The 19261-nt window shown below is 35.0% G+C and overlaps 1 protein-coding gene across 1 annotated transcript in view; it reads left to right on the top strand.

Annotated features, from left to right (window-relative positions):
- Positions 1–16739, top strand: part of GPM6A (glycoprotein M6A) — a 115039-nt gene extending 98300 nt beyond the window's left edge. The window contains exons 4-7 of the mRNA XM_009101084.4: positions 5012–5165; positions 7222–7298; positions 8604–8669; positions 14605–16739. Of these exons, the coding sequence (XP_009099332.1) occupies positions 5012–5165; positions 7222–7298; positions 8604–8669; positions 14605–14757 (450 nt within the window). The 3' untranslated portion in view covers positions 14758–16739. The remainder of the gene's footprint in view (positions 1–5011; positions 5166–7221; positions 7299–8603; positions 8670–14604) is intronic.
- Positions 16740–19261: the final 2522 nt, after the last annotated feature.

Genomic DNA, 19261 nt, shown 5'->3' with positions numbered 1-19261 from the left:
GAAAACCTGAAAGGCAAGGGTTAGTTATGAATTTGAGGCTGGGCAAAGTGCTAAAACTAAATAAGTTTTTAGTAGTATTGAAATTGAATATATGAACAATTGAAAGTGAATGTGATGCTTGAGAGACAGGACAATTTAGGAAGAAATCGAAAATATCTTTCTGTTCATGCTTCTGTGTGGCCAAAAAATCCAACACAGCCCCTTGGTCTGGAGAATGCACCCAAAGCCAGGACTGCACTCTGCTGCAGAGGCCAGCTGCTTCCCAGTATTCCCAGAAGAGACAGCCAGGCTCACCCTGGGCTTATTCTGGGTGGTGTCCAGCAATGTCAGGGTTTCATAATGAAGCATGAGAGGCTTTGAGCAGGATAGATGTACATGATCTCTGTAGGTATGGTTCTGATCTCTGGCAAAGCTGTTTAAGAGAATTTCTGAAGCAGTGAAGAGGTTTGGAAGGAACTTCTTAGTTCATGTAGCTAAAAGTAAACATTGTGTGTGTGTGTGTGTGTGTGTCATAGGATAATAAATCTAAATGTGATGCAAACACAGCAAGGTTCGCAACTTTTTGCTACTCTCTGTGTTGAGAGCTCACACTAGGGAGTTCAGATAAAATAAATATATGATGAGATTGAGAGAAAGTGTAAAACTAAGTACTGAGTGGTTTGGAATGAAGATAAAATTACATGGCAGGATGAGCTTTCTGGAGTTAAGTTTTATTTGGGCACTTAATTTGTTGCCACATTTCTGTATTATTTTTCTTGTTGTAAGTAGTAGTGTCCTCATAAAATGACATGAATGAGGTTTAATTTGTTTCCTTTTCATTCCATTTCTGTTTGTAGACACTGTACCTTCTAGATAAGATTTCACTGCCTCTGTCCCTAGGGTCATTGAAGCCATCATACAATGTTTCTTCAGGGGTACTAAATTATTTATAACAAAACTAAAACAAGAAGAGTGATTGAAATTTAATGAATGTGCTTTTCATGGGACAAGTACCCATAAATTAGGAAAGAAGGATGGAAAAAAAACCCCAACCCAACCAGTAACTGAAATCTTGATCTTATTAAAATGGATAGGATTTGAGTAGTGTTTTCACTGGAAACAGGATTTCAGCCAGCTATGACCACCAGGGAAGTTGTGCTCCACACAATTTCAGAATATGCTCTGAAATATCTGCTTCCTGATATTGGTTTGTTTTTACTTAAAAAATTATTCCAGAAAGTTGATGATTCACCTGCTTTGATAATTTATAACTCAGAAAAGCCATTACAGGCACTGAAAAGCTTACAAAATCTGGCAAGAGGATTTTGCCAGCCACAGTGATGATACAAAAACCCCAAAACACTAAAAGGGTTAAATATTTCTTTGTTCAAATAATTATTCATTTCAGCTATTCTTTGCAAATATGAGCTGAGTTTAAATTAGTGATCTTTCTTCTTCATTACTTGGTAGATGAATCTCACTACCACTTCTACTTTGTTTTGACTTCATGTGTTTGGCTCCTTAGAGTGAAAATCAAACTGATCAGAGAAAGTAATTCTCACTCTAAACACAATAGCTAGGATGCTAAAGGGCAAGCTGTGATACCACTTTAAGATGCTATGCTGCTATTCCAGAAATCTTCAGCTTGTCACATAGCAGAATGCTACTTCAAAGGATAAAGATCCCTTTGAATCTCAGGAGATTGGCTTCTGAATTTAATTCCTGGAGAGAACAGGCTCCTTAAGCATTCCTTGTAAGTTCTCTTGAGCAAAGAGGGAAGGTTGTAATAGCAGAGAAAATTATCTAAAAAAAGACTTTATTCTTCCCTTTGCTTTTTTTAAAGTCAAATAATTCATAATTCCATTCAATTATAAAAAGAAGCAACCACTTGCTATTGCTAGAGATTAATTTATTGTACAAAGATGAAATTTTTTTACTGCTCTTGCAGCAAGAAGTATATTACTGCCCAGAACACATTTCTGTGGTTTGCTTCACTGCTATCAGTGATAGCAGCTTCCATCCTTACCACATGGTTTAACTTGAAGTTTTGTATTTTAGTTATTCTCACATAAACAAAGGAAACTTCCTTATTTTTTCCATCTTCTTGGTGCTCTTGGTGCTATGACATGAAATTAGGTATGTCATTGGCCATTGGCTCTTCAGCTGAAAGCAACTGACAGAGGAAAACTGAAGTTCTTTCTTCTCTAAAATATGTTTTTAAAATGAAATCATCATTTGAGCAATTTTTCTGAGATACTCAACCAGTCAGATTCATGTTTTTAAGGAGAATCCATTCCATAACAAGCAGACAGTTCTCTCTGAGAAGGCAGCTCTTGTGACTCACAGCAGCTATCATATGACATTTGCCCATTTTATGCCCAAGGCAGATTTTTTAGAGGCTAATGAGCTCTGTTTTCCCCCTCTTTGCTATACTAGTGCTTTGTATTATCTCAGTTGAAATTTTTGAGTAGGCTTCTTTATCATAACTATGGATCAGAAAATAAATAGATATTAAAAAGAATTTGTAATGCTCATGGTTAGGCCTTTTTTTTTTCCATTTGGTGCTAATCACAAAATAGGAAGATTCTCAAATCTATATGGAGCCCAGTCATAAAAGCAGTTATTACATTTCAGTGATGTAACTAATTTAAAAGATTAAGTATTTCATTAAATTATATGGATGTGCTGCACTGAGACATGTACTAAATTCATTGTTTATTTCACAAATTCTAGAAGGACAACAAGTATGACTTCAGACTTGTTTTTGTGAAGCTAAGAATATAGTCTAGAAGGCTGGTTTACTTTTAAAACACTTCTAGAATAAATGAGAATTTAAAGTCTACACAAAGACAGTCTTCTTTCTTATTTAGTATTCCTGCCCTAGAAAAAAATGAGTGTAACTCTTGGGCTTGACAATAAAGTAAGATTGGACATAACAATTTAGTTGGGAATTCATATCCCTGAATCTACATTTCTATGTAATTTTCCAAGGAATTTGTAAGTGTGTGCCTGGGGTGGAGACAGATATTTCTTCATTAACTTTAACACTATAACATGTAAAGGAAAAAAAAAAGAAAACAGTAAAAGAACAATAACAACAGAAAAAGGAGCATGCACAGAACAGTATTTACTTGTGTTGGCTATTTGCTCTGCAATAGATGGAGTAGAACTTCCAATATATAAAGCAACAAACTCATGGAAATGTCTAAAGCAGTATTCAAGGGTGCATATCTATTTTGGACTTTGCTATCACTTTTTCTATTTTACCAGCTGGGTTTGTAGTAAGTGGGTTATTGGGAAAATTTCGTAAGTAAAACAGCTGTTACCTGCATGAATGCATTTTTAGAAATCTTTGTGTGTAAATTGGACATATCAGCTGTCCTTTCAAACCAGTTGGATGTTGAGGAAAGGGTTAAAACAGTTTGTAACCCTCAAACTGGTAAGTATGAATGTAAAGTATGAGTATTGCAGCATGGAGAACTAACAAAAAAAAGGATGAAAAGCTGGTATCAAAAGTATTAAACAGCTTTTCAAACTACTACTACAAGGCTCATTTACCTAGAGACAATCAGGAAAATTAATCTGAAATAAATTTTAAACTGGATTAATTAAACTACATTAAATCCCTATGTAAATACACTTCCTCAGAATTAAAATTACTTTTATTTAATAATATTTGGAAGTGAGTTAAAGTAAATCAAATTAAGGTCTTTTTAATACTGCTTAAGAACATCCATTCCATAACTTCAACACAATAAAGGTATCTCATTTAAAATTCAAACCTTTTGTTGCTTTGGATTGCTTTTCCTGATCAGATCAATGTGGATAAGCCCCCCTGCTACAATTTTTAGTACCATTTACAACCTTTTAGATTCTGACTTTATTTGATTTCCATAACTAAAATCTGTACATATATTAGGCTTTTTCCTGTATTACTTGAATTGAGAGATCTTGCATTAAAAAACAAAACCAAAACCAAAAAAGAAAATATCATCAATTTTCCCCTCATTTACTCTTTAAGGTTTAATTTTTGGTAGATACTTGATCAGCTTATTCAGCTTTCAAAAATATTTCCTATTTCTTATTTTCAGGGCCAATATTTTTCTGAGGCAAGTAGCTAGAAAAATGTTTGTGTATAATTAGTGTGATGAAATTTTTTTGTTTCCAGTAATGTGTTTAGATTCATCAGCATTTCTGAAACCAACAAATACTGGGGCTATTTGGATTCAATATTTAGAAACCAATTTCCCCATTTTACCATGTAGCCTCTTCATATCCTTTCCATAGTATAAAATGAAAAGATGGTTTGTTATTAATGAGTGTATTTCCCAGTGGTGTCAGGCCAGCAAAGGAGCAGCAAGGTGGCATGTTTGCATATTTATAGGACATTTGCTTACTTTTATTCTGAATGATGAAATTCCTTGTAGATCCCAAATATGTATGAATGCAATAACAGAATGGCAAAAATATAGTCTCATTGGTTCAATGCCAAATGGATTTGCCAGAGAGACTTTGTGGCAGTCATAGATAAAGAGTCATTTTTATTAAGAGCCCAATTTTAAAAACAAAAGAAGCAAAGTAATGTGTCTTAAACTACCAATCATGAAGTAAAATTTTTTACTTCATGATTGGTAGTGTAAGACACAACCATAGGGCCTCTTGTCCTAACTATGGAGTAGTGGTGATGAGAGAGAGGGACAGATATGTTTCACAGAGCCTGCAGCTGTCTGTACTTCACGTACATTTTTTTGCATCCATTGTTGGCACCAGACTGAGAGGAACATGGAGTTAGCTTGCACTTCTGGAAGCATCATTCTTGTTCTTCAGAAACACCATGTTAATGCCTTGGCATCATTTTGATCTGATCATTAATGGATTATCTGACCAAAACTATAAATTAAATAAGGACAGAAGCAGACAAAGCCAGTCAGAGATGCATTGGTTACTTCTCTGTTGTTCCTTTCTTCCAATGGTGAATCAGTTCAATTCTGACTTAACACTGGTTTTGCTTTTCCTTTTTTTTTCACTGCAGTTTATTATGCTGACATACATCTTTATGTTGGCCTGGCTTGGAGTTACAGCTTTCACTTCCCTGCCTGTTTACATGTACTTCAACCTGTGGACCATTTGCCGAAATGCCACTGTAGTGGATGGAGCGAACCTCTGCTTGGATCTCCGCCAGTATGGTATGTAAACCAAAAGCACTAAATGCAAAGTAAGATTTCACAAAAGAAAGCATTCCACTGCTTTGCTTCCATGTACCTGAAATGAGCTGTTCAGTGTTTCTGAAGCAATTGTTAGGTGTCCCTCCCTGCCCTTTTACCCACTAGTCTAGACAGTGCATAAAAGATGAAATGCATTGCCCATCCTGACAAAAAATGAGTCAGCCTTGTCAATCTTCCCAGAGTAATAAAAATCTGGCATGGGGCTTTGGCTTAGTCTCTTCAGAAATTGCTGTAACTTGTCTAAAATGCTTAATTAGTCATCTATCTGGAGAATGACTTTTCATTTTGTGGAAAGACACTGACTTGGAGATGTGATATCCTGGGGTATCAGCTGTCTCTGCAGAGGTGAATTTGGACACAAGATTAATTGCTTTCAAAAACCTTGATGAGGACCAACCATACTGCTAGTGACACTATAAGACAGTGGTGTAAAGAGAGATAGAGAGACAGTGGGGCTAAAGCCTGAATGCTGGAAGTAAGAATAATGTGGGGATGTGCTCCTATGTGTGTTTTGAGACAAGATGAAATTTGGGTAGAAAGGAATTTGTGATCTTAAAATATCTGATAATTCTTGTGTCGGTGATGGTATTCAATTCCTTCCTTTTTCAAGACTGGTTTGATTCTCCATGTTATGATCTTGATGATTTCTCAACCCACAGGGCTTTGTGCAATCATACTCTCAACAGACAGTTTCTTATCTTTCCTTTTGTTTCCTTGGCTATTTCCTTTTGCAAGGAAGTGGTTTCAATGATAGTAAACATTTCAATTAACCTGAAATTAAATATGTGACATTTTTCTGTCATGAGAGGGAAGGCAAGTTGGTGGTTTTTATTGTTTGGTTTTTTCCCTACACAGCATGGCAGGTGAGTTTAAAAAGCAATTATCTGTATAGATCCCATCAAGTGCATTATTTTTCTTTCTGTGACTTTTTATTTTGTTAATATCCATGACTATTTTTTTTATTATTTATATTTAGAATGTTCCTAGAACACTAACATATACAGTGTGTATTCTGTGAATGTACCTGTTTCCTGCAGATTCAGTGCAAAAAACACTGATGGATGTGAGGAAAGAACCATTTTACATGGTAACTGAGTTAGCTGTAGTTTTTTCTTGAAGCTAGTTTTTGATTTATTATCTGGACACTAGCTAAGGAAGCAAGATAGCAAATTCTACTTATTATTGCTGAAAAGAGAAAAAATAAAGTATAAGTTTTTGTAATGCTTTTTTATAACTTGTGGTAGAAGCTTTATACCAGATCAATATGTTTGAAACCAATACACAGCACATTTTTCTACATGCGGGTAGAGAAGGTTTGTGAACATTTGAAGTGTATAAACTGGTTGCAAATCATTTCTGGTTCTTTAATCGTTGTGCTGATCAAAATTGGGAATAAATATATTTTCAAAAATGGCAGAACAATTGTTACCTACATGTTTCTTACTAGGGCTTTTACTAAATAGATAACATGTTTTGTGCTGGCTGAAATAGAATAGAATCCTAGAATGGTTTTAGTTGAAAGGCAGCTTAAAGACAAGTTCCAGCTCTTGCCATGGGACAGGGAGACATTCCTCTAGATCAGGTTGCTCAGGACCCCATCCAACCTGTCCTTCAACACTTCCAGGATGGAATGTCACCATTTCTCAGGGAAACATGTTCCATGCCTCAACACTTTTACCATAAGGAATTTCTTCCTTACATGTAAACTAAACTTATCCTCTTTCAGTTCAAGCCATTACCCCTTGTTCATGCCCTTGTATGAAGTCCCTCTCCAGCTCTCTTGACAGGTCTCTTTTTATTCCTGGAAGGCTGCTAAAGGTATCCCCAAAACCTTCTCTTCTCCAGGCTCTGCAATCCCAACTGCCTCAGCTTGTCTTCACAGGAGAGTTGCTCCAGACTCCTGATTGTTAACAAACTCCAGATATCATTGTTAAATTAAGTTCTTAGCTTTTCTCATATACAGGAAGTTGATCTGTACCAGGAATTCCAAATAATGTGAATATTTATTCTTCTCCAGGTATTGTAACTGTTGGAGAGGAAAAGAAGGTTTGCACCTCATCAGAAAGTTTCATCAAGATGTGTGACTCTAATGAGGTAAATAAATATCAGCATTTTGGGCAAATCCATAATATATATTGTAGTACAAGGTAGCTGGTATATATTTTCTTACTGTTAATGGTCTGATTCTAGCTATGGTGATGAATTAAACCACAGTGAAAAAGACAGTCAAGCAAGTAGTTTTCCTAGTCTTTTACCAAATTTAGTCAGTGCAATTTCTCCAACCATTTGTTTTCTAAGTATGCTTATGGTTTGTTTTGGGTTTTTTTTAATAATTCCAGTATCTTGTTCTTTGTTACTGAGATGTTTTTGAAAGCCAATGCCTCTGCTGCACAATAAATAGGTCCATATAATGAATCACTGATTGAAGGGCTTATGAGTACTGTTGTGACAGGAGAGTAAAGATTGCAAATGGCTTTGGCCAAACCCTGTAGAGCATTGGGATAGTAGCTCTTAGTACATTTTTCTTTGTAGTTTTTCCCTTGGGCAAATGCCACCTGTTTCAGTGCAGCTGAGGATTCTGGTCTTGTTTTTAAATGATAAAGGATGAAGACAGGACAAACAAAATTACATCTGCCTAAAACAAAGAGAGGCTAAAATGTTCATCCCTCTGAAGCCAGAAGGGTCAATACATGCTAAGTGTTTTACTGGGTGTTACTGTGGTTGAATCAATCTTAGAGGGAAGGTACACAATCCTCCCTTACACCAAATCCATCTTCCAAAATCAGTTCTTGTGGTGAAGTTGACTCTCTGTGGCTGCTGCATAAACCAGGTCACTGACATTAAAAGCAAATGTAATCATTTGGTTTGGGGTGAGGTAAAGATGGTGATTAATTTGAATTATGTAAGTAACCTGGTTTATATTATATCATTATGAACAAATTTGAGAGTAAAGTGGATCAATATGTGAGGATGGAAAGGTACAGTTAATGAAGGGAAAATGGGATTTCTTAGGTTGTCTCTGCCACCAGAGAAGCCTCCATGAACAGAATCCTCTAAGCTAGAATTTAGTACTGTAGAATAAAAAAAAAACCAAACAAAACCCTCAAAATGTGCTGGAGTATTTATTTTAAATAAATATTTTTCTAAATATTTTATCATGTAAATGCTGTATATTTAAATAGAGTTGTGTTTTTTCCCTGACATGAGCATTGTAACAAAACAAGCACAAGCACAATGGCACGTAGTGATAGCAATCTTTTGGAAAAATATTCCTATTCATTACTTTTGTGGAGGGGTGGCACCAGAAGATAATTATTTGTTCTATGTTAGTCTGATTTTTTGTTCCTTTTCTGTTTGCTGTACAACCATGGAAGTCCTTTTCTTTGCTTCCCTTTGCAGCTAAACATGACATTCCACTTGTTCATTGTGGCACTTGCTGGAGCTGGAGCAGCAGTCATTGCTATGGTAAGCTACCACACCCCTCTCTACCTCATCTGAATTGCTGATACCTTCTGGTTCTGACGTAGGATCAGCTGTTCAATTTCCATACTATCACTCAAAGCTATTATTAAAATGTAGTTCTGTAATTCAATACTCTCCCTTTTTTTCTTCTTCTTTTTTTTTAATATATTGATGGATTCCCTTTGAAGTAGAGTATCATGGTTACTTTTAAGTACATGCTAAGAATTTTCACTGTCCTCTTGCTGTATTCAGACAAGGGTCTGAATTCACATGTCTATTTTGTAACCATAGTATTATACTTTTATGATCTCTGCCTTTCTGGGTATTCATAGGCTTGCCACACTGCTATTTTAGGAGCAGAAGCTTTTTGTCAGTTCTGTGAATATATATGAATGTGTTGATTTTTCTGTCAGGACTAATTTCTCTGCTCCTTTATAATGAAGATCACTTTAAATTTTGACATTTTGTCAATGAGAATGTTCCACTGAGAAAAAAGTATGTGAGCTAGTGCCCTGCTCCTCTGTCTTTTGTCTGCTACATTTGCTTAAGCATAAAGATATTTTTAGACTCACAATTCTCTGCTGGTGTAGGTTTGCATTATGCATGCTGGAGTGAGAAATCAAAAGTGACTGTTTCTTGGTTCTGATGCTTTCATAAGTGTTAGTGGTGATTCCTATATGCTGCTTATACTAGTATTTTTTTATGGATCATAAGGCCATGATTTGTTTTTTTATCCTTATAATTATATTTATAAGAAACTGCATTCAGAAAACATTCAATGAAGCCAGTATTCCTTTTACATCAATGATTTTTGTTATCTGCCATTTTTTCACTATTACATGACACCCTGCAAAGAGCAAAGATAGCTAAATGAAAAATATAGATTTTCAATCCAGTTTTTTGTTTCAAGGCCACAAATAATAGGTGTAATAGTAGAATAAAATTAATAATTTAATTGTTTTTTCAAACTGAAATTTTTCAGCTTATAGTTCCAAAATTGGTGACCATATAGCAATTATGATAATATACCGTTAGTGTTAGGAAATTAAATCTAGGAGATAATTAGTTTTCCACTGTGTGCATATTTTGAAATATATTCAGTAGATATCATAAAGTGCTATTTTGTTCAGATGAAAATTCTGCATTTCAAACAAAAGGCTTGAATTCAAATAGCCACCAAAAGATATTCAATTAAAAATAACACATCTTTAGTGAAAGCAAATTAAGTAAACACAATGTGCCACATAGTTTAAATACATAATACTTTCAATGAAGTTTTTTAAAAGTCCCTTCAAAGCTCAGCATAACAAAGAGAACATAGCTGCATTACACTAGGCACAAATACCCTTTGAATTCACTTTGATGGTGTACATTTATTCACATATTTTTGAAGGATTACCCATTTGCAAGCATGCTTTCTGTTGAATTCCATAACACACAGAGCAGACATGATAACACTGTTCCAACATAAATATAAATTAATATTCTAAGTGCTAGTAAATTTCATACTGTCCTAGTGCTGGTAGATGTATGCTTCATTAAATGTTTGCAACAGTTTTTTTCAAGTTTCTAACTATACTGTTTGTTTTTAACCCACCATTCTCATCTGTTAGATACCTAAAGACCAGCAGATTCCACTCTTTGGTAGTGTAATTTCTAAAACCAGCATACCAGACCACATCTGTAGGCTGACATGAGCTTCACACTTGCCACAGTACCCCAAACACAAGGGAGATGAGGGAAAATACAGAATTTTGTGGTTGGACACGCAGACATTACAAGGTTCTCCTTTAAGGAAAAGTTTACTTTCCCAAGGCAAAATTTATTTAAAGGAGGAGAAATTAATTTGGAGTCCTAACTATCTCATCCAGGAAGAAGAAGGTATCTTTTTTCTCCAGATCTTACACTCAAATTAGTAGACAGAGGTAATGCATCAGCAGTGAGAAGCAGTGTGCAGAAGTCATTTCAGTTATTGGAGAATCAGTGCCCTTCAATACATGTGCTGCTTCAAGAATAATCATAAATATGAAAGGATGACATTTGTCTTTGTGTATATCCAGAACATGCTTGTGAAATTAAACAGGAAAATTGGATTAAAATACCAGCCTTTTACAAAAGAAAAAGCTTATTAATATAATTCATTCTTAAAACATTTCCTGCAAACAATTACTTTAAACCAGAGTAGTCCATCTGACTAAAGTGGTAAATATATTGTATTTATGGGCAGCCAGTAGCAGTAGTACATCAGTGCTGAATGACAGAATTGGTAAAATCTGCTTCCTGAAATGACATTTTAAGTTATGACTTGAATATACTCCACTATATCCTCACTTCTGGATTTGTAAACAATTGCAAGTGCCAGACTCTTTAATTTCTGAAGATTTCTTAAACTCTTTAATGTCAATATGATTCTACAAAATTCACAAAAGAATCAGCTTATTCATAAATACGAGTCCATCTGTCCCCAGGATCCTTTTAATAAAACTGCTTTTTAAAACAATATTTTTTAAAAAGTAGTCATTTATTACAAAATCACCAAAAAACTTGTGAAAACTTGCAAAACCATTTGATAGCAAATCACAGTTTCCCCATATCTCTTGGTCTCAGATATTCTTATGAATGTTAGAATTTTTTCCCAAATCACTCTTTAGTCTGCAAAGGAGAATGTTGGTTTTGGGTTTCAAAAGGTGAATTGTCCTACATATTAGGACTGATATATAGAAAACCTCATATATTTTACAGTATATGTTAGGGAAAGTTTCATTTGCAGCAAAGAACACTGTCAAAGAGTTTATTTTGAAAACTTATCATTCTTATGCCAATGCAAGATGGGGAAAAAAGAACCAGAACCTGATAGAATTATTTATGCTGTAAATGTTTTTTGAGAGTCTTTATCATGAAAAAAAAAATAGCCAGGCTTTTGATTCATACTTAATTTGTGCCAAAAATGATTCTGAGTAGTACCGGTCTTTCTTATGTCTGAATAGATAACAAAGGCATATGGAATAGATAATTACTTACAAATTTTATACATTCATACTTATAAATTTTACTGTAGTCAATGTTGTGTTAGATAGAAACAGAAGACTTGAAGAGGTTTAAATGTAAGCTCTAGCATTCAACAGTTGATTGTAAATCCAGTATACATTCTACCTGTTATGTTTCCCCAGAAACACTGTGGAAAAACTTCATCATGAGATGCAAAATTTCCTTTCTCAAAAGTTACCATGTGACCTGGTAACTCTTTTGCCTTAACTTCCAGAAATGATGTCCTGTAAGGTGGAGGTGCAATCAGGTCTCCTGAAATAGGAACAAGGGAAATGCAAAGGGGTCTGTTCTTCTCCCCAGTATGATTGTGCTCTTCTGCAGGTTGTGAGATGCATGTAAAGGGAGGAATTAAAGTTATTTCAGCTCAGGTCCTGGGGAAGTAGTGACATGTCCTGCATGGAAAAAATAAAACAAAAAAAAAGAAACCCCAAACAGCCAACTCCACAATTTCTAAACACTGAAACATGCTTTCACTCTATGAGGAAATCTAAGCAGGAATAGGTATGGAAAGACCCTGCACTGCCTTGCATATGTCTGTAATTGAAACCTCCTGAGGCAGACTGTGGAAGCTGCCTGGCTTCAATTTAAATAAGCCTTGAGGAGGGAAGGCCTCCCTGGCTTCAGGCTATTCAGGTCATGGAATTGTGAAATGCAATTAGACAGCCACTTAGTAATGACCTCCTTAGTGTGGCAGTATTATCTAGGAACTTGGTATTAAAATAAAAAACAAAGGTGGTGGTCCTGTTCAATGTATATGTCATTATAAACATGGATATATATTTGAGATTATATCAGGTAAAGTAGGTGTTTCCCGGCAAGTCTTCCTACTTACATTGAATATGAACTCCAAGAGTTTCCAACAGTTATTACAGTAGTTTGATTCAGTATCTTCATAAGGAAGGGAAGGGCAAAGAATGAGTGTTTAATGAAGGTCAGACTGTTATCAATATGCCTTTAAAGTAGTCTATTTTTAACAAATAAAAATGCTGAGTGAAATTGCAAATTTAAACATTAAGTTTAAATTTTTCTTTTACTGGGCCATTGTTAAATATTTTATGAGGGTAAGAAAAAGTGCCTACATCATTCCATTTTCATCACAGATTGTTCAGTTGCAAGGATTTCTGGCAAATATGTTTGAAAAGGTCATGAAGATGTGACTGCTGCACACTGCTCAGATGGCCCCCACTTTCAGAATTCTCATGTTTGCAGTCTGTTTGAGGTTCAGAATGTGTTTTTAACTGAAATTTCAGACTCTTTGAACCAGCATTCATATTTTCATTGAGTTCAAATTGCAATTGAGATGACAAAATTTTTAGGATGACTAGCCTGTTTATTTTGATTCTTTACTGTGGAGAATGTAAGGTATTTCATTCAGTACAATGTGGATCCAGAATTAGGGTCTCCCATTTGATCTGGAAATGCCTTATCCAGAAACTACCTATGGTGAAAGCTTTTGGAAGAGCTGAGTTAAGATAGAAGGTGTTTCTTTTTCCTGTGTACTAAATTCTGACTAGAGAGTGTTCCAGGGTGACACACAACATGCTGCCACCTCCAACATCTCCATTTATGGATTGCTTTGCTAGTGTTGTTCTCTAGATATCAAGAAAATCCTAAAGATATGTAGAAATACTACTCTCTCGTTTTTTCCCCTAAAGGACAGATTCTCTGAACAAAGTTTTTCTATTTTATGTCTCTTCAAGTTAGATAGTATTCCTCAAATAAGTATTACTTGACATAAAACATAAGGATAAAAAAGGGAGCAAAAATATCTGGTCTTTTTAAGGGCTTCAGAATGCTTTCCTTGATCTTAATTATCCAGATTAAGAAATGTACTTTTTCCTGTACTAATCAGCAACAATTGCCAACAAACAATTGAAAAAAATGTCCAAATATCCCAAAAGAAAAAAACCCAAATGTATAAGAATGGATCTGTTCATTTAATATGAATCTAAGATACTCATATGTACAATAGTACAACATGAAAAGGAGAATTTGCATAATCTAAAGGTGTTTTTTTATTATTTATTGTATTATTATTCCATTTTCCATTAACTGAATCCCGTATAATTTCTCGATTTCTTAATAGAGAAGGGTCAAATATGTTGAATCTCACAAAATTGTCCATTGTTTCTGAGGAAGAAGATTAACATAAATTAAAGAGCTGCTCTCATCAGAAAGTGTCTGAAAGCCTGCTAGGGAAGGAATAAATGTCCAGAGAGTCCCAGCATAAACTAGTTGAATATCCTTGTGGAACACTTTTATTTTCTGACTGAATACAGAGTATAAAACAGAGCATCCAAAATTTTTTTTACGAACTGAACTTATTTTTCAGTTGCTGACAATTTTCCTCCAGACTTGTGAGTAAAATACAAAGTTAGAATTGTAGCTGAAAGTAAGTCATGGCTTAATGGAAAGAAAATGCTAACTTTAACAAAAACTAGGAAGCAAAACTTTCTGTTATTGCATTAGATATGCAATCCTAAGATGTGTCTATGGCATATTTTGATCTTAAGAACTACTTTAACAAAAACTTCTTCAGTGGGTTAAAGTGTACAATAAATACATAACATAGAAGGCATTTTTACATGGACCTTTGCAGACTAACTGAAAAATAGTGCAGGGATGATTTGGAATTCGGATTTTTCAGGTCTAAGAGGTTTTTTTTTTCTTATATCTATTCCTTCCAAGTACTAGTAACAGTAACAGTAACATCTATGAGATGAGTAATCTGAAGGTGAATGAAGCCTGAATTTGCCATCATGGTTCTACAGTACTTCTTGGCACAAGAATGCCTAGCTGCTGCTGCTGACACCCTACAGCCTCCAAGTTAACGCGTGCTCTATTCTGACTACCTCTATTGTTTCTTAATGCTGTGTTACCTCTCTTACAGGTTCATTATCTCATGGTCTTGTCTGCCAACTGGGCCTATGTGAAAGATGCTTGCAGAATGCAAAAATATGAGGATATTAAGTCAAAGGAGGAGCAAGAGCTGCACGATATTCATTCTACTCGCTCTAAAGAGCGGCTCAATGCTTATACATAAAAGAAACCTTGTCTTACTTCCTAACATGTGAATGCTTTGTTGCTCAACTAAAGGCCATCCTACCATTTTAAAAACAATTGAAAGTGCTTCTCACAAAAGATAGTTTGGGTGACTTACATATCACCTACATACAATTCTTGGTTGTCTAGCACTTGGTTTCTTAATTAGTTCTTACTTTGTGTGATCATTCTATACCACAAAGCTCCTAAACAGCCTTTCCCGAATCCCTTTAGGCTAATTAGTTCTGATAGGTCAAGGATACTAAACTATTGTCAAATACAACTATGTGTTTGATTTTTTTAATCACTTTGTATGTGTTATGCATAACACCTTTTGCATTGTTTCTTATATGTTTTTGGAAAAAAAGTAGCTTTTTATACTTTTTAGTTTCGAGTTCAGTAACTACTTTAACTACAGGTATACTTCAAAGGGACCATTGTACATGATGTACAATATATAAAGAAAACATTCTGATGACTTTCCTTTATATATGGAAAACCTGCCAGAGGGACCCTGATCAACTTGAATGAAGGTCCTAAGAACGTTTTAAACAATCAAAGGTGCAATTTCTAAATTTGTAATAGTGGGTAAAAAAAAAAAAAAAAAGCGAAAAAAGAAAAAAAAAAGAAAAAAAAGAAAAAAGTGCTTCTTATCTTTGTTAACATTGTATTATTGATGTTTTTAAAGAATATTCTCTTGTTTCAAGTTCCATGGGTGATAATTCCTGTTTGTATTGTGAGCATGCAGTCCGTGGTGCTAACAATGCATGGCCACTTGCCTTTTGAAGGAATTCAATACCACGGCTACCTGTTAACGAGTTATGGTATATAGACAACTGTTAATTAAGTGATATAGTTATTCATAGTTTTCTACAGAATAATCTCTCTTTAATTCAATGATGGTTATGCTAAATTGGAGCTGTCCATGTGATGATGTAAGAAATTACTGCTTAGCTACATTTATGAAAGTAATATATCAAAAATGCAGTGACCATAGGAGTCAGATGTCTTTTTACCTGCTTTAAAAATTTAAATGGATTGCACCTGTCTGAACTGTAAAAGATATATTAAAGGAGACTTCCATAAATGTTATAGCTTGGCTTCTAGCTTTCCTACACATAACAGTTTACCTGTATTACGTTGAAGTAAGGTGAAAGACCACTACAGAGCTTATAATTTCAAAGTGTAGTAATATATTTGAACCTTTATTTTGATATGAAAATGTTATCAGAATGATAGGTCATCTTAATTTGAAAGAATTACCTGTATCAAAAACAGAACAAAAAACCCTATTTAAGAAAAGTCGGTATTATTGGACCAAATTTGGTGGATTTTTTCTTTTTATTTTGCCTATTTCTAATGCTACAAGAATGCTGTAAAGTGTCTTTTAAAGTGATGTAGCCTGACAAGACATTTTTGTCAGTGTTAAAAATCTTAGGTAGTTTTGTGCACTTATTGGACCATTGTGAATTCTCTCTCAGTGTAAGTGCATTTCTAATAAAACTTCTTGAGTAAAACTCTTCTTTGTACTATTACTAGTCATGCATCATCAGTAATTTTTAACAATTCTTGTAGTAAGTAGAAGGTAATACTATAGTTATTTGTGGCATGATAATGCATTAAATAGTATTAGTTGGTTGAGTTCTTTTTCTTTTTCTTTTCTTTTGCTTGTTTTGGAGGTTTTTTTTTTTTTTTGGTTGTGTTTTTGATTTGGGGTTTTGGATTTGATTTGGATTTTTTTTTACACTTAAGCTGTCCTACGGGGTCAACAGTTTTCTGATAATGTGCAGTACCGGTATTACAGTTCTGCAAAAAGTATTAGGAACCTCTTTTTGGACTCTATATTGTAGTGTTTCAGTTTTGTGTCTTAAAATGTTTGTGCTGATTTTTAAAACTATGTCTTTTAAACTCATGTAATGATGTTAATGCTTTTGGCTCTTCTCTGGTATTAGAGTTTGTATTTTCACAAAGAATGCTTTGTAGCAGGCATTACAATTAATCTGTTTTGTACATAAATGTGCCAACAGCTTGATGGTGGCGTTTTTGAAATGTAGAACAAAGTGCTTGCAAAATGTAATAAACACACTTGTGTACTTTGTGTTCTTGTTAATTCTTTGTGTAGTGTTTTTTTGCCTATACTGGGCAGGTCACTATAACCAGAAATGGAAGAAACTTGGTTCTCCTACAGACCTTGCTTTTGCACAGTTTAAATATGTCTCCTAATCAGCATTTAGTGTCAGAAATCATACATCTTAGGACTAAGAGAGTAAAATATTTTCTATGAGCAGAGTTTCATAGTCTAGGAAGTACCAGGTAGCAGAAGTCATACTTGCTATACTTTTAACATATCAGTCAAAAGAAGAATTGGGCAAGATTCCAATACTACAGTGTCATATGGAACAGCTCAGCAGAAACTAATCTTTGAATATTGCTGGGGATACTCATTTCTGGATGGTACAGTAGCTAATACTTTGAAACCTCAATAACAATACTACATTACTTGCACGCATGTAAAGTAATTTAAAGGGCTAAGAGAGATCTATAGCTGTGCCAGCTAGCCTGATACCACTAAGGAAAATAATTTAAAGTACAGTTCCACAATGTGTTTGCTTCTCAGCTAACCAGCTGTTATGGAGCTCTTTGTGTGCTCTCCATGAGGACTTCTGTCATAATGGCAGAAGCAGCACAAGCCAAGGGAGTGGAGGAGCTTCCCACAGCACAGCACATCAGTCATAAATGATTCACTTCAAAGTCTGAGCATGTTTGGTTTATTCCAGAGACTTCTCTGTTTGTTGGCAGCCTAAGCTGATTTTTTCTGAGGTAGGCTGCCTGGATCTTGCCTTCTACAAACTCTTCTGTACTCAATCTAAACTTGTGCCTCTTGTGCTTTTAAGAAACAAGCGAAATATTGTAGGTTAATCTTTTTGGTGCAGGTTTTTGCTGGACAAAAGGCTGCAGTTAAATGAAAATTTTCAGTTTAAGAGGAATTAAGCCCTAGATACTCAATTTTGCATGTTCATCACATCTTACTATTTATTAGTAGTATAAATACTACTAATAACATGTTACAAAACAGATTAAAAAACTTATTTGGTGTAGATATCCTTCCCAGTCCCTGTCTCCCACTCAGATGGTGATCTTTTGCACAAGATTATTCTTTTGCACAAGATTATTTTATGCCTCAGCAGGAGTGTTTCCCTCAGCAGCAGTTTTTCTGCTTTGAGCACAAGCAGATAACACGTTGAATCAGCATGATTTAGACAATGCACAGCAGTGCACAGCAGATGTGGGGCTCAGTGTTCACACCTTGGTAGAGAGAATGGCAATTCTTAAGCCAATTCCCCATGCAGTTTGGTGATGTAGTTAAAACAGGAGACCTTGAAATTATATGCCTAGTTAATATTTCAAAATAGTTAATTGTATTTTTTTCCCAAAGGATCTAAAGTAAGAGGATTTCAACTATAACTGGAAATATATATACAAATGAACTTAAAATTATGTATGCAACTTTTATTCCTATATTAATGCAATTATTTAAATTGTAATACGCATGCATTGATTTTAAGTACTTATTGAACATTACCATGATTGCAACTCACCTTCAGTTGATGTAGTATATTTTAGGACAGAGCATATCTATACTGTTCTTCCCATAATAGTCAAAGGCAACAGTTTACAGAGTCTTTTCCATCATCAAGATCCAGTGCATTTTCAAAATTTTCACTTCTGGGTTACCAAAGCATTTATGTAGCTGATTTTCTGAAGAACACAGCTCAGTTTATAAACCATAAAAGACCTGAATATAGTAAATTTCATCTCAGTAGGAAAGGGGATGTTTATACAAGTGCTCATTTAAAAAATCCCAACATTTTATTTTCATTGGGTTGCACAGAAACCCCACAAATATTGTTAAGCAGCAAGCCAATTTATGTCTCACATTTCAGCACTGCCTCCATTTTGGGTAGATATCAATTGGAAAGGTCAAGTCCAAAGCATACAGAGTCTTTACCAGCTCTTTCTGGCCCACATGAATTCCTCTAAGTTGCATTTTCTACAAGGGAGGAACTGCAGCAGTTTCTGAATTTGGCGATTTTCAACTATAGTTTCTTGTTCTTTCAGGTGTTTGCAGAGGATCCCAACACATCACAGAGTTGCTTCTGTGTTTAACAGTAGTTAGCAGTGATGGAGGCAGGTAAGTGTTTCTGCTGGCACACCAGCAGGGATGGTGGCTAGCAGAGGAGTGGATCATCTTTGTCTTGCAGTAGTCTAAGCCTCAGCCAGATTTGCAGATACTCTGCAAGGAGAAATTTATTCTTAAAAAAAAAGGTTCTTCCCACAGGCTGCTGTGGACTCTTTCCTTCCCTGTGCAAAGTGGAGTTTGGTCAGATAAATCTGAGCCCCCAGGGAGGATAATTTCAGTTGGTCTTTGTTTTGGCACTGCTGAGCTTCCCACGTTTGAAAGGGATGGTTTGGGGGCAGGTGCATCTACTTTAGGAGCTATTACA

The sequence above is a fragment of the Serinus canaria genome, chromosome 4, assembly GCF_022539315.1.
Source record: "Serinus canaria isolate serCan28SL12 chromosome 4, serCan2020, whole genome shotgun sequence".
NCBI classification, from domain to species: Eukaryota; Metazoa; Chordata; class Aves; order Passeriformes; family Fringillidae; genus Serinus; species Serinus canaria.
This window is presented reverse-complemented; position numbering and strand designations above follow the sequence as displayed.